General features: G+C 50.5%; 1 protein-coding gene across 1 annotated transcript in view; it reads left to right on the top strand.

Moving 5' to 3' along the window:
* Nucleotides 1-6792: 6792 nt before the first annotated feature.
* FAM107A (family with sequence similarity 107 member A) overlaps nt 6793-15282 on the top strand; it is a 56486-nt gene continuing 47996 nt past the window's right edge. Inside the window, exon 1 of the mRNA XM_019724129.3 lies at nt 6793-7227. Within this exon, the coding sequence (XP_019579688.3) occupies nt 7204-7227 (24 nt within the window). The 5' untranslated portion in view covers nt 6793-7203. The remainder of the gene's footprint in view (nt 7228-15282) is intronic.

The following is a 15282-nucleotide window of genomic DNA, read 5'->3' as shown; positions in this document are numbered from 1 at the left end:
TCAGCCACCCTGCCAGCCACCCATTTTTAAAGGGGAAGTTTGTTGGCAGCCCCAACAAACCACTTACACAGACACCCACATCAATATAATGCTTGGCAGCTTTACATAGCAAATGAATTTGCTCTTTCCTCCCATTTTGTTCCAAGTGGCCAGGCCGTCTGCCCACACCTGACAGTCCGTGCTGACAAAGGGCTGCCGCTGAACTCCAACACCCTCCCTTCCCCACCCCCATGACTAACTGAGTCTAGTTGTGTGAGGGGCTTCCAAAAGCCGTGGACCCCAACCAAGCCACCCCTTTTCTCTTAGCTGACTCACTTCTGTTCTAACCGGTAGTTACCACAGGCAATGTAGCTGAACAGAAAGACCAGCCAGGCCTGTCTGTCAGGGGCTCGTGGGCATTAAATATGATAACATGGCCACATCACCCACAATTGTCGGCAATGCGAAAAAATAAATACATAGAAAACATCTGGCCAGATACCCACTCTGGGAACGAAGGAGGTAGGAAATTCCCATTATTACCATAAACAACCTCTGCATGTTTGGATTTTTTTTTTCTTTACAACAAGCAAGAATGCCTTATGAAATTAAAATAGAACCAATAAGGACGGCCAAAGCGAGTTCATGGCCAGGAACAGGGCTAGGCACAGCTCTTGGCAGTGGCACTATTTTACAAGGACATGGGGTGGCCGCCTGACGGTAAGAGAAGACACGTGGTACTGTTCTAGAAGCTGCATTGCACAACATTTTACAGAAGACTGAGGAAAATGTCAATGGGATGAATCAGAGAATCGGAAAAAGGATCTTGAGATGGGGAGCTTGGAAAGGCAGCAAAACTGGTCAGTCTGCACTCTTCTGTGGAAAACTGCCCTCAGGCTACTGCTTTGCTCCTGGCTCAAAGAAGACAAGCCAGGAAGTGCCAGAGTTTCTGTCTTTCTAAGATAGGCCACAGCTAATGACTGCTTGGCTGAGACTGTGAAAGCCCAGCTCCCTGCCCTGGGGCATGACAACCATGAGGCTTCATTTACACTGCAGAGTTCCCGTGGGATCAAACTGAAGCCGGGACTTTGCCTGAAAGCCTCCCCTTGCTAGGTTGCTTCCCCTTCTCCATCCTGCTGCCCCACGCCCTTACCCGTCTCCCCCAGGGGCCAATCCTTAATAAATCACCTGCACAAGAATCCTCATCCCAAAGTTGGCTCCTGGGGAACCCCTCCTAAGAGAGGCCGTGGGCATGGCTCCCTGCATGGGACTGAGCCGCGGGCTGGGACTAGGAGACAAGAGCACTGGTCTGCAGCAATTGTTGTCATAAAAAGGTCAGTTCTCTGTAAGGAAAAGCTCAGAGGGAGGGATCTGCCCTTGCCGCTGCCACCTGGAGCCTGAGGGAGAGGCCGTGTGCTGGTGCACGCTTGGGAACACGAGGCCGAGACTGCGGGTTATGCCCCTTCCACCTCTCCCTCCTGGACCAGGCACAGGGCTCAGTTAGCTCAGCCTCCAGATGGGGTTATGGAAAAGGAGCCCAATAAACCATCAGCTGTACCACCAAAACCCACCAAGGAGACAGCATTCTAGAGCCAGCCACCCTGCCCCACCCTGGGGTGGGCATCGCAAAGTGGCAACGTCAGTCAGACTCCCAGCATTATTGGCCAGTATAGGGACCCCCAGGTCGGCTCAGGATTGGGGCAGGACAGAGAGTCCAAAAAAATGACTGCAAAGGGCTTAGTCTATATCACTGAGTCTGTTACCCATTAAGAGTCAGTTTCCTCACTCAACGGTTACTACTTACCAGTTATGTGTCGGGAACTGGGCAGGCACTGGTGGTACTACAGTGAAGGAAACCAGGCACAGTCCCTGCTCCTCGTCTAGGGGGGACACAGATCAAGAAGCAATATGGCTTGATAAGGACTAAGTTAGGAGAACAACTGCAGGATCAGGGAAGGCATTCTGGAGGAAGCAGCATCCACAGTCGGTCTTAGGAATGTGTAGGAGTTCCACGGGCAGAGAGCGGAAGGAGCAGTGTGCCAGTCGAGGAAACGCAGCATGAAAAAGGCCTGGATGCTGGAGACGCCTGGAAGAGGCAGAGCGCAGGTGATACGGGCTGAGGCAGCAGGGGAGAGAGCCTGAAAGGCCTTGTGCGCTGGGCACGGGGGCTGGGACTTTGTCCAGGGGCCATGGGGGACACACTGAGAGATTTGCGGTTTTTACAAATTCCTCCTGACTGCTATATGGAGAAGGGACTGGAGGCAGGGAGGCCAGTGAGGAAGCTTCTGTATCATCCATGGAGAGAGAGTGGTGGCCGGGAGATGGCATGGGGATGGGAAAAGGGGGACCAGTCCCAGAGATATTCAGGAAGTAAAATGGACAAGACTTGAGGACTGATTTTTTTATCATCGGATTGGACAAGCCTTCAGGAATCTTTGCAAGCTATTCATAGCCTCAGAATTTGGGGCTTGTATTTCCCTACCCCCTCCCCACCAACATGCCTCTTCTCTCGCCCAGGGAGTGAGGTTGGGGAGAAGAGGGGGAATACTATCTACCTGTTCCCTCAGCCACAGGGTCTTCCCAGAGGCTGTAATTCTGATCCTCGCCAGTGGGTGGCAGCCCAAGATAGAAAGGGAAGAGTGGCAAGGTTTCCCCAGTCCAGCCAGTTCTTGGGAAATGTGTTGTGCTTAATGGACTGCTTACCTGGGACTTGCCAATGGGCAGTGGATTTACCATCACTATTACAAACAGCATCATAACAACACCTAACTTCTATGAAGAATTGCTGTTATCCAAATATGCTCTGTGCAGTTTTGCATGAGTTACCTCATTTCATCCTCTCAGCCCCATGGAGTGGGGCCATTGTTATCCCCTTTTACACATGAGGAAAATGAGGTTCAGAGAAGACAAGTGACTTGTCCAAAGTCATACAGTTAAGGAGCCTCAGAATACGGATTGGAATCCCAATCTATCTCCATCACTAGGGAAAAAGACTCTTCAGAAACACTTGCCCTAAAACTATTCTGAGGTAAACAGCATCCACCCCCCACTCTTCCTCCTCTCCCCCATCCTCCTCTTCCTCCTGAATGCCTCCAAAGACATTTGAAAATTGCTCAGAACCTCTGAGTCAACATTTATCTGCCATCTTTGCTTTGGGAAAGATGGAGAGGGCGTGGGTTTGAGAGATTTGGAACTCCTCGTTTCAAAACCCTCCCACATTTTGCAAGCCTTGCTTCCTTCTAAAATGTTTATCCCCATTTTGCAGATGGAGAAAGAGAGGCTAAGAGCAGTGCCCAGGCCACACAGTGAGACAGGGCAAAGCTGGACCGGAAACACCTGGTGCTTGGCACTTCACCACCAGCTGTCATTTCATAAATCATTGTGTCTGTATTACAAGCACCTCCTCTGTGCCAGGCCTTGTGCTAGACTCTAGGGCCACCACCCCAATTCCTCCTGCCCATAGCATGGGGTCCAAATGTTGCATTTCAGACCCACATCCTGCCAGGAGCCTGGCTTCAGACCTTCAGCCATTTGAGGCCCCCAGTCAACCAGGCTTTCAGTGCAGCTCATAAGTCATATCTCAGCAAGACTCCAAGCAGATGGGAAAGAATTAATAAATGTGTAAAATTCTTTTTATCTCCTCCCATCCCACCAACAGCCAAGCTGGTGGATAATTTGGGGATGGCCGCCAAAGGAGTTTGATCTTCAAGGTTGACTTATGGCATTTTTACGGCTCTGGCTGACTGCCAACTTAGTCATTGCCCTTTACAATTTTGTGAACGCTCTTCTTACTACAGGAAATCAGAAGCTGTACCCTAGCCATGATTGGAACAGGGAGAAAAAGAACTGGGAGCAGCCGTGGCAAAGGCTGGACTCAGGAGAAGGGACAGAAGGAAGCATCACATTTTGCTTGGCTGGGGGGGGCATGGGTGTTGAGAGACATGCCGCAACAACAAAAACAACAGCATTAATAATTACCATGCAGGGTGCACTTGCGATGAGTCAGTTAAGAACGCTATATACGAGTTGGACAATTAAGTTCATGAATTCATCCTAGAAAAAGTACTACATACCTCATTGATGAATATCACCAGGGTCACCTTGGAAGTGCTCCCCTTGGGAAGCTATGTACCGACGCCTGCACCTAGTCCACCCTTCAAAGCAATTTTGGAACTCTTTCTGGAATGGCCATCAGAGCTGTCATCATATTACCCTTGATGTCCTGAATGTTGTCAAAATGTCTTCCTTTCAATATTTCCTTTATTTTCAGATAAAGAAAGAAGTCACTGGGGGCCAGATCAGGTGAGCAGGGAGGGTGTTCCAAAACAGTTATTTGTTTACTGGCTAAAAACTCCCTCACAGACAGTGCCATGTGAGCTGGTGCATTGTTGTGATGCAAGAGCCATGAATTGTTGGTGAAAAGTTCAGTCGTCTTAACTTTTTCTTGCAGCCTTTTCAGCACTTCCAAATAGTAAACTTGGTTAACCGTTTTTCCAGTTGGTACAAATTCATAACGAATAATCCCTCTGATATCAAAAAAGGTTAGGGGTGGCCAGTTAGCTCAGTTGGTTAGAACATGGTGCTAATAACACCAAGATTGCCGGTTCGATCCCCGCATGGGCCACTGTGAGCTGCGCCCTCCTTACAAAAAAAAAAAATGTGTTATGCAAAAAAGGTTAGCAACATCATTGCAACAAGTTCATGAACTTAATTGTCTGACTTTGTATTTAAGAGTATTTTGTTTAATCCTCCTCCATCATTTCTTCATCCACTCTACCAATGTTTATTAAGTGATTACAATGTGCCAAGCACTATTCTAGACCCAGAGGGTAACCTGACGAACAAGACAGACCAGGTCCCAGCCTTTATGGAGCTGTCATTACAGGTGGAGAAGACAAACAATAAACAGAAATAATATCATTTCAGTTGTTGATAAATGCTATAAAAATATAATAAAGATAGAGAGTCTGGGAAGCTGCTTTGCATAGAGAGTCAGGGAAGGCTTCTCTGAGGAGGTGATAATTGAACCTGAAGGATAAAAAGAAAAGAAACATGCAAAGATCAAAAAATGGAGTCAAGGGAGAGAGATGGGAAACATTCCAGGCAGAGAGAACAGCAAGTGCGAAGGTCCTGAGGTGAGGGGAAATGTGGTATGATCCAGGCACGGTCATGTCAGGAAGAGAGGTGGGTGGGAGATGAGGTCCGAGAGGCAAGCAAGACTTGATAGATCATGTGTGAACCATGGGGGATTTCATTCAATGGGCAAAGAGAGATCTAGTACACCTAATCCTTGATATACCACTAACCGCCATTTCATAAATCACACAACCTCCTCTGTACCAGGCACTGTACTAGAAGAAAGGGAAGGGTGACAAGTTTTCCCCCACCCACCCAGTTCTTGGGAAAGGGGTTGTGCTTAATGGACTGGTTACCTGGGACGTGCCAATGGGCAGTGGGTTTACCATCATTATTATTAACAGCATCATAACAACAGCACCTAACTTCTGTGGAGAATCGCTGCTGTCTAAAGATGCTCTGCTCAGAGCTGTACATGAATTACCTCATTTTATCTTCACAGCTCCATGGGGTAGGACCATTTTTATTCCCCTTTGGTCAAGAGGAAGGTTATAAAACAGAATGACATGATCTGATTTATGCTTTAACAAAACGGTGGCTTCAGCTGCACACACCTTCCCCTTTCAGCCCTCAGAGCAACCCTGTGCTGTATGATTATCTGATCCCCCCACACACACAGATGAAGAAACTGAGGCTCACAGAGGTCAAATCATGTCCCCCGGGTCACTCAGCGAAACCGAGGGTCCTTATAACTCTGATTAAATTTAGTTTTAAATTTTAATTCTAGAAATCATCTCTCCATCCCTCTATGCCCCTCAGAGACTTAGCCTTTCCCCCAGATAATCAACACCCCCCAAGGGAGCAGAAGACAGTAGCCAGGACCTGACTAATGGTCACGTGGTCTGGACCTTAGGCAGCTAAAGATAACATCTTGACCTAAGTTATGGTTCAGCTCCTCATCCCTAAGGTGGAACGACCCCCTGGCTACTTTCCCACGAGGCCAGACAGAAGGACAGCAGAACAGACCTCAGAGCTGTCCTCAAGACCTGAAGAAATGATTCACTACCTTTACTCACCTCTGACCAATCAGCTCCCAACATGACCCCAAATCTATAACCTACAGTGTCTTGTGATTTTGCTCTATATAATCTGTAACCTACACACCACCAGGGAGTTCAGGCTTTTGAGCATTAGCTTCCCAGTCTCCTGGATGGCACTATTCATCAATAAAATAGCCAATATTTCTCCACTGCAATCTTCACTGTTTAGTATTTGGCTCCGGTGTCACTGGGTGGACAACCTCTTTCTGCTCTATAACAACAGCTGTGAAAAACAGAGCTATGATTCAAGTCCAAGGTGATTCCAGCTTTAATCTTGCCCCGTGTTTGTGACAGAGCGAAGGAAGAGGGTGGCAAATCAGGAGGAGGGGACTGCCAGGGGGTACTGTGAGGACTTGGCCCAGAGCCTGCAATCTGGCCTCCAGATATTTTCCTGGCCTGAGCCCAGACCAGCCAACCTCCAGCCTTTCCCGCCTGGATTGCTGCCCCATTGAATAAAGTATTCTGCTCGGGGAGAGCCCTGGCCACAAGTTTCTTCGAAAATCTATATTAATAGGGCTGTGCAGCCTGAGGCATACATCCCCCTGCAAGCCTGCCCCAGCCCCGTGCCCTGGCCGCCCCATGCAGCGTACACTGTCTGGGCCCTGTCTGTTGAGCAGTGCCCAGCCTGGCAAGAAGGCCAAGTCCTGCCCGCTGGGCCGGCCAGATGTCACACGCCGCAGCTAAGCTGCTGGCCGCACAGTGAGAGGACTGCTTTGCTTCTCCCCAACTCCCGGCTGCCTCAGTTTCCCTTCCCAAGAGAGGCAGGGGTCCAGGAGGTGAGCCACAGAAACCCCAAGAGGGCACATAAGCCACGTGGGGACACAAGGCCCCTCTGTCAAGATCAATCACCCTAAGCCTGTCTGAGGAGCTCCAGGCTTCGGAGCAGCTGTGAAAGTCGCCTTTGTGCCTGAGGAAAATGAGCCGAGAGAGGACCAGGGGCCCTGGCCCAGGGAACCCCTCGGGCTCCAGCTCCTGAAATCAGCACCAGCAGGAAGGACCCCCAGCCTGGCCCCTGAGGCCCACCCAGGCCTGGTGCCCACTTCGTGCCATGGGAGCAGCCCAGGGAAAAAAGGTAGGCGCCCCCGAGGGTCCTGTTGGGGCCCTGGACTTGGGAAGGGAGACTGGATCCACCAGATGGGAGCCCTCACCCACCCACCCACTAGCTCCCTGGAGCCTCAGCCAGGCACTGCCCACCGGCCTCTCTCCCTGAGCTCACAGCCAAGACTTGCATCTAGAAACCTGGCTGCGGCTCAGGGTAAACTCAGTGCCTGATCTCTGCATCTCTGGAACGGACCTGGGGGCTGCCCAATCTCTCAGCTCCCTGGTCTTATGCACACTCCTCTCTACTTCCCTGCAGTCAGGCTCCCTGACCACCCCCACCCCATTCTCCAGAGGAGTGTCAGCACAAGTGGGTGTGGGGGAAGATAAAAAAACAAGGATCATTATAATTAAGTCGGCTAACCAGTTGGTACCGGATATAGGGTCATGGGCAAGTTATTGAATCTTTCTGTAACTCATTTCCTCATCTGTAAACTGGGGACAGTAGTAGTCACTGTCTCAGAGGCTCCTAGTGAGAATTAAATGAATTAAAATGTGTAAAGTGTTCAAAACAGTGCCTGGCACATAGGGGGCTCTGTGTCAGCTCTGCTCTGTTATTATTAGAATGCTCTTCATGGCGTTATGCAGCACCTTCTCATTCTGGGCTCTCAGTTGGGGGTTTGTAGGAAGCACAGCCAGTGCATTGTTCCTGAAAATGCAGTCAGTAGACCCCGTGTGTCAGCATTCGAAGTGGAATATGGGAAGGGACTAGTTAATGGTCACCTTCTCAGGTCCCACCCAGGCCTCCTGGATCAGAGTCTCTGGAAATCTGAATTTATTCCCCAGCTCTCTGGGGATTCAGTCCCACATCAGCCCAGGACTGTGACCCAGGGAATGGGCAGGCTCCCGGGTCCCACCTCCTCTTCCTGCTTGCTGTCCTGTGCTGAGAAACTGAACCCCCCTGGATCTCAGCTCCTGGTCTGTACAGTGGGACACGCCATGAGATGATGCTTGTGAGGGCTGAGCATGCTGTCTGACACCCAGCGGGCCCCAATAAACAGGGACTCTGGTTTTCAAACAACCCATGAGGAGTGAAAATATGTCAAGTGTTCGAAACAGTGCCTGGTACATAGTGGGTTATGTGTCAGCTCTGCTGTCTTATTATTAGAATGCTCTTCATATTATTATCCAGCACTTTCTAAACCTGGGCTTTCATTTGGGGGTTTGTAGAAAGCATAGCCATACAGTGTTCCTGAAACTGCAGTGTTCCTGATGACCTAGTACTTTAAAGGTAGGGAAGTGAGACTCAGAGGCAAGTTGTGATTTCTTAGCCAGGGTCATACAGCCTGTGTGGGGGGTGGGGGAGAGCAAGATTTTGGCCTCTTTCTGCTTCAGTCCAAACTTTCTGCCAACCCAGCCCATCCCACATTTTTTAAACATAAAGTAAAACACATCGTGGACCCCATGGAGGAAGCTCTCTGGACCTCAGTTTCCCCATTTGCAAAATGAGAGTGATGGGCTGGATAATACCTAGGAATCTCCTAGTGCTGGCCTGTGCTCCTGCCTCCCCTCAGCAGCTCCCAACAGCATTATCCTAAAAGCTTAATGTCCTAGGGCTGTCACTCCCCCGCCACACACACACACACACACACACACACACACACACAATGCTCACTCCTGCCTGCAGGGGCCAGTGTGGGTTGCCTGCAGTAGGGGCAGGTAGATTATCTGATTCAGCCCTCTGGGAGTCCTAGAGCTGCCTCCCCAGCCAAGCCTTGCGCCCCGGCCCCAACCAATGCCTTTCACAAACATCCTTCCTATTTCTAGATCCTATCTGTGCTGAAGGTGAATGTGAGGAGAGAGTCACCTTGGAGACAAGCTTCCCAGGCCTGGGAAAGACCCTACCAAGGTCTAGACCAGGAATAGCAAAATATGGCTCATGTACTGCCTCTCCCTACTCCCTCGCCCATGGCAGACATCACAAATCAATCACTGCACCCTTTCCCACTAAGTCTAGGCAACCTCAGAAACCTTCTCAACACAGCATCACCAGTCAGTCAGAGCCAGCCCCCAGGTTGAAAGCCATGCCTATCCCTGAGCCCAGCCCATCACCCACCCTCAGGGAAAAGCCCTCTGGGGAGAAGGCAGCAGGGCACAGTGATTGGAAACATGGGCTTTAGAGTCAGACAGTCCTGAGTCAGTTCCTCCACATCCTCTGTGACCTTGGAGAAGTCACCATACAGCCTCAGATTCTGCCTCAAGAAGCTACAGATAATAGTCCTGGTCAAAGTGTTGTAAAACCTAAATTATATCATGCCTGGGACAAAAGAGGTGCTCAGACAATATTGTCTCTTCTTGAATTTGATCCTTCACACCTGCATCCTTTCTGACCCTCACAACTGTTGCTTTGAGCCAATGAGGCATCAATGTTACATCCCCAGTGGCAGATGAAAAAGCTGAGGCCCAGCAAATGTGACTTCCCCCAGCTGGTCAGTGGTGGAGCCGGCCTGGGGGAGGGATGTGAGCATGCCCAGACCAGGCACCCTCTGGGATCCCTCCATCTGTACAAAACACCCACCCAACCCCCCAGGTGCCTACCTCTCTCTTGTGGTCTGGAGGCAACAGTCCAACTGGCCTCAGTGTGGAATGTAATGCCTAGCACCCATACATTTGTTCTGCCACTAGCTTGTCCTATAAATGTCATTACTATTCTCAGGGGCTTCCAGACCCCTTCCCGCAGTTACAGTTTAATCATGATCATAAAATAACAGCTCTAGAAAACCCTTAGTGATGTGGTCCAGTCGCCTCCCCATTATACAACTGGGAAGACTGAGGCTCAGCGAGGACAAGGACTTGCCTAGGGCCATGCAGCCAGGGCCAGGGCATTTCCACAATGCCTGGCAGCCCCAGGCCAAACTCCAGAAGCACACAAGAAAACACTGGGCCTCCTCCCGCAGCACCATGAAGGGCGGGCCCAGCTGCCCTTGGAGATGACTCCTGCGTGCTAAGTGCACCCTCTCGATCCATAACTTTGCCTACAGCATCTTCATTTTTCTCCTGCCCCAGCCCCCACAGAAAATACTAACTGGGTACCTGCTGTGTGGTGCTGGGAGCTGGGCCAAGGATGGAAAGGCATGGTGTCTGCCCTCACGGCCTTCCCTGGAGGTTGGGGAGACTCAGCAAGCAAATAATGACAGTTGGGAGCAGCCCATGTGACAGTGGACACAGAATGGCTGGTCAGATGAGGGTGTCGGGACCATCGCTGGCTTCAGTGTAAGGCCTGGGTGTGAGGACTTCAGGCAGGAGGTGGATGCAGAAATCCTGTAACTCGGATGTTTTATTTAGAATGATGTCCACTATAAGGAATGGAAAGCCCAGCTGCAACTGGTGTACACAGTAAGGAAAAGTATTGGGTTTCCTAAGTGGAAGTCCACAGGACTTTTCTCAGAAGCCCCCAGCCGAGGTTCCCTTGTATTCCATTGGCTCAAATTGTCATGATCTCATTCCTGACTTGTCCCCTAGGGAGTGCCAAGGGCATTTTGCCTGGAATCCTGAACCTGTCTCTGGCAAAGGATGAAAGTGGGACCGTGTGGTTGGTTGAGGCCAACCAGAGCCCCCTTGGAGCTGGAGGTCAATCCCCAATGGCAGGGCTGCTACTCAGTGGGAGGAGGGAGGACAGATGCTGGACTTAATCATAATGCCCCACCCTCGGGGAGAGGTGGCACGGTAAACAGAGGGAACAGAAAGAACTTGACAAGTTCAAGGGTGTGGCAGAAAGAATACTGGACCAGAAATCAAAACACAAACATTGTTGCTTCTCTTCATCTTTGTGAACTTCCCTTGGATCCGGCGCTTTTTAATCTGCAAAGTGAGTGCCCTGTCCACTACCAAGATTTTTGCAAGGATCAAATGAAGGTATTTTCAATATATGGAAACAATGTCTCTGTTTGGAACATTCCAGAAGCTGCCAGTTGAGCGTGTGTTGATACTAGAGAGATGAGTGCAGGCTACATGTCCTGGAGGGAGCCTGGTTTTAAGTCCTTCTGTTACTCAGCGAGGTCGCAGGTCCTTGGGCAGCAGGGGTCTAGGACCCACTAGCAACTCCTACCGGCCTCAGACATCAGCTGAGATTCACTGAGATCACAGGGTCTGGGCCCTCATCCTCAGCCCCCACTCAGCAGCCTCTGTCTCTCCCCACGGAAGGGGACAGGCCCACAACTTTCTACAAGCTATTCCTATACAAGTTCAGCACCTCAGGACATGACCTTAATTCTACCCTTAAAGAGGCTGATACTAAAAAAGATATTAAATGATACCCTGATACTACAAATACATACATATTACCGATAACAGCTCAGGTGCATTGCAGCTTTTGCACGAATTGTCTGTTTGGGTACTTTTATTACCCAAACATTCAGACGCATGGAGAGATGAAAAGAGAGGCACCCAGCTAGAAAGTGGTAGAGTTGAGATATGAAGCAGTGCCCCCACTCCTCAGTGCCATGGGGAGTCTATAGTGGGGTTCTCAAAGCACCTGTAATGGGAGGCTCAGGGACAAGAGGAGAAGGTTGTCAGGAGCCCACGGAGAATGAGGGAAAGAACAGCCACTTCTTACCCCAACAGAAGCAGAGCTGTCGTCCTGCTGGCAGCCTCCTCACAGAACCCCATCTCCCAGAATCACTCCAGCCTCTCGGCCTTTACCCACACCAGGCCCACCTGGAGTGCCCTCCCAACTCCTACTCAAATCCAGCCCATCTCTGACTTCCAGGCCCAGCACCTGCCCACCTGCTCTTGTAAGTGTTCTTGGACCAGGTGTGTCTTGAGTTCTGACTGCACACCTGACAGATATTCCATCCCAAGGTGTCAGGGAAAAGGAGGAGAAGGAAGGGTACCACCTACTGAGCACCCACCCTTGCCAGCCACTGTGCTAGGTGCTCTCATACGCTTTCCCTCCAGCCCTCCCCATGCCAACAACAAGAGACTGCCATGTGCGAGTCATGGATGAGCTACACTCATGGATGAGCTGCTCTGCCCCTCTGGGCCTCCACGCACGTCCTCAGGCCTACACCCTGCCTGACACTGAGCTCAACACACCACCTACTTTTCTCATATCATCCTCGTGAATGCCCTATGAGGGGGCTACTGTTCTCATCCCCATTTTATAGACCAGGACACTGAGGCTCAGAGGTCATCAGCAAGGAAGTGGCAAGGCCGAGAGGTTGTATTGACATCTGCCCAGCCAGGTGACACTCAGGCCTGGCACATTGCATCCTTATCTTGAATCCTCCCACCACCCTGCAACCCCCATTACACAGATGAGGAAACTGAGACCCATGCGTCAGGCTCAGCGTTCTTTGGAAAGTGCGAGAGCCAGGGAAGAAGAGGCCTGAGGTCAAGTGGAAGCTCTGGCATTCACTCACTGGCTGATGTCCAAGCCTCAATTTCTCATCTGTAAAATAGGTATGAAAATAGGAGCAACTTTGGTATTATTGGTGTAAGGATTAAGTGAGAAATTGCCTGAAATGCCTCAGACATATTCCTTCCTCTTTGGTTCTCAGTTTCCCCATATGGGACCGGAAGGGTTGAATTCAATGATTCCCAACGTCTCTCCCAACCATGATAAAAATGACAAACTCCAATTATCTTTCGAGAGAATGTGGGCACCTTTCCAGAACTTTCATCTGGAGCCCAGAGATGAAGTTCTGACCTCGTCACTTTGTCCTTAGCAGGATGCAGTGCAAAATGAATATACGGGGCAGGGCCAAATAGCTCAGTTGGTTAGAGCATGGTGCGAATAACACCAAGGTTGCCGGTTCGATCCCCACATGGACCACTGTGAGCTGCACCCTCCTTAAAAAAAAATAATAATAATAATAATATTTTGGGGCCCCTGTTCAGGAATTATAATGAATCATAAGGCAGTGACAGCAAAGCATTAATTTAAACACAGCATCCTTCTAAGTTCATTTGCAACTACACTGGTCACATGCCCCGAAAGACAGCCTCAGTCATTAGTTCCAGCCAGGTGACATCTGTGTGGAGGGCCTCATTCCTGGGGATTCTAGGACTAGGCACAAGCACACGTGCTAGCGTTGTGAGCACAGCTGTCCAAACCCTGGACCTTGTCTTTCAGTCCCAAGCTCCCTCCCCTTTACTCCATTTGTTCAGCCCCTGGATCTGAAAGCCCCTGAATGCTTTCCTCCCCAGCCTGAGCGCATCGGTAAACACACTACCCTTCCCTTCACTATGAACTGTCCCCCCAACCTCATCCACCCCACCCTCAGAATTGCCAGGCCTGAAACCCTTGGAAAAGTTGGAGTTGAAATTTCTTCCCTGGGGAAGCCCAGGGACAGAGGGTGGGGTGGGGGAGTTGTGGGGAGTGTCCTGGCAGCCACTGAAAGGAGCATTTGAAAGCAGGCAGAGTGACCTTTGGAAGCCGGGAAAGGACAGTTTTCCTGTCCCCCAAGGCCACCCAATGGGGCTTTCATCCTCCTTTGCCCTTGGCTTCCCCAAGCTGAGTTCAGGAGTTGAATGCCCAGGGCTGCCTTGAACAGCTGTGCAGGTTGGGCACTGCGCAAAGGCAATGAGTGGATGGGTAGCAGGGTGTAAATCCAGTCCACCACCCTCTACCGGTGGAGCTTTGTACCCAGGTACTGGCTAGGTCTGCCTAAAGGAAGGAATGTTTCTTTGGAAGTACTCAGTGACATCCCTTACAGCTCTGCAATCACCTCTTCCAAGATTAAAAGTTTTCCTGTCCATCCTTATGGCTGGAAGCCCAGCTTGGGAGGAAAAGAAAGGAGAAAAAGGAAGAAAGATGCCAGCTGATACTCCTAGGAAGACTTCCCTGAGTGGATCTCAAATATCTACGCAGGGTGAGGAGCTTAGTAAGGGTGGAGAGGGGACAGGCTTGTCTCAGAGCTACATTTGCATAACTAGGTCTCACGTTTTCCTAAACCTGGAGGACGGTCAGGGGTAGCTGGGCCAGAGAGATTAGAAGGGGGTAAAGCTCCCTCAGGGACCCCATGACACCACCACTCCCCCTGACTAAGGCAAATCCCATTAAGCTCTCAAGACTCTCCACCACACTGACCACAGTTGTAATTTCATATTTAATTTTGTGATTTATACATGAAGGAAGAGAGACTGTGTTTTATTTTTGGCTCACCATTGTGTCCTCGGTACCTAGCCCATAAAAGGTGCTCAATAAATTGAGGAAGGAAGAGAAAAAGAGAGGGAGGCTGGGTTCCCATGGAAGTAACTCTAGGGTAGAGTTGAAGGCCAAGTTCATGAAAGGTTCTACACACAACCTCAGGCTGGGGGGAAGGATGTCCTTTCTCCCATATGTCCCCTCCTTTCCTTCCAATAGCTTTAAGGCTCTGACCCAAATTCCCACATTGCCCACCCCACCTCCAGCTGCCCTCCACGCGCACACACACACACACGCACACACACACACACACACACACACACACACAGACTCTACACCTGCACAACTTCCTGGCCAAATACAAAATCCTCATTGATTGTTCACCATTCATTCCACAAGCATTGACTGGACACCAGTGTCCCAGGAACTGGAGACCGACCAGTGGACAGGGCTCAGGTCTGTCCTCGGAGTGCACAGCCCAGTAGGAGAGAAAGAAGTCACCAGAGATGAGAGGGCAGGTGCTGGGTGCTCCAAGGAGGGAGGCAAGAGGACCCAGGGCACAGAAGGGGGACCACAAAGGGAGAGGAGCAGTCAGGGTAGCTCCTGGATGCCCAAGCTGCCATCTGAAAAATGAAGAAGTGTTAACCAGGTCGGGGGGCTGGGAGAAGTTTCCAGGAGCACAAGAGCATCTGCCAAGGTCCGGAGGTCTGAGGGGCATGGCACATCCCAGGAACTCAAAGAGCCTCTTGGTTTGCCAGCTCCTCTTCCCGAGCCTCCTGGGGCCTCCTAATTCCTGGTTCTGGGGTTGGAAACGCCATAGGGCTGGTTCAAGAGGGGCCTTAGCTCCCCACGCCCCCACTACCCCTCCACTCGTCCTGCCACAGCACTCCCTCCCCCAAAACAACCCAACTATGTATCTGCCTCAGATTCTCTAAGCAGGAA

This window comes from Rhinolophus sinicus, chromosome 5 (genome assembly GCF_057876585.1).
Source record: "Rhinolophus sinicus isolate RSI-liver-muscle chromosome 5, RSI-T2T, whole genome shotgun sequence".
Lineage (NCBI taxonomy): Eukaryota > Metazoa > Chordata > Mammalia > Chiroptera > Rhinolophidae > Rhinolophus > Rhinolophus sinicus.
Note: the sequence above shows the minus strand (reverse complement) of the source record. Positions and strands in the feature narration are given on the sequence as shown.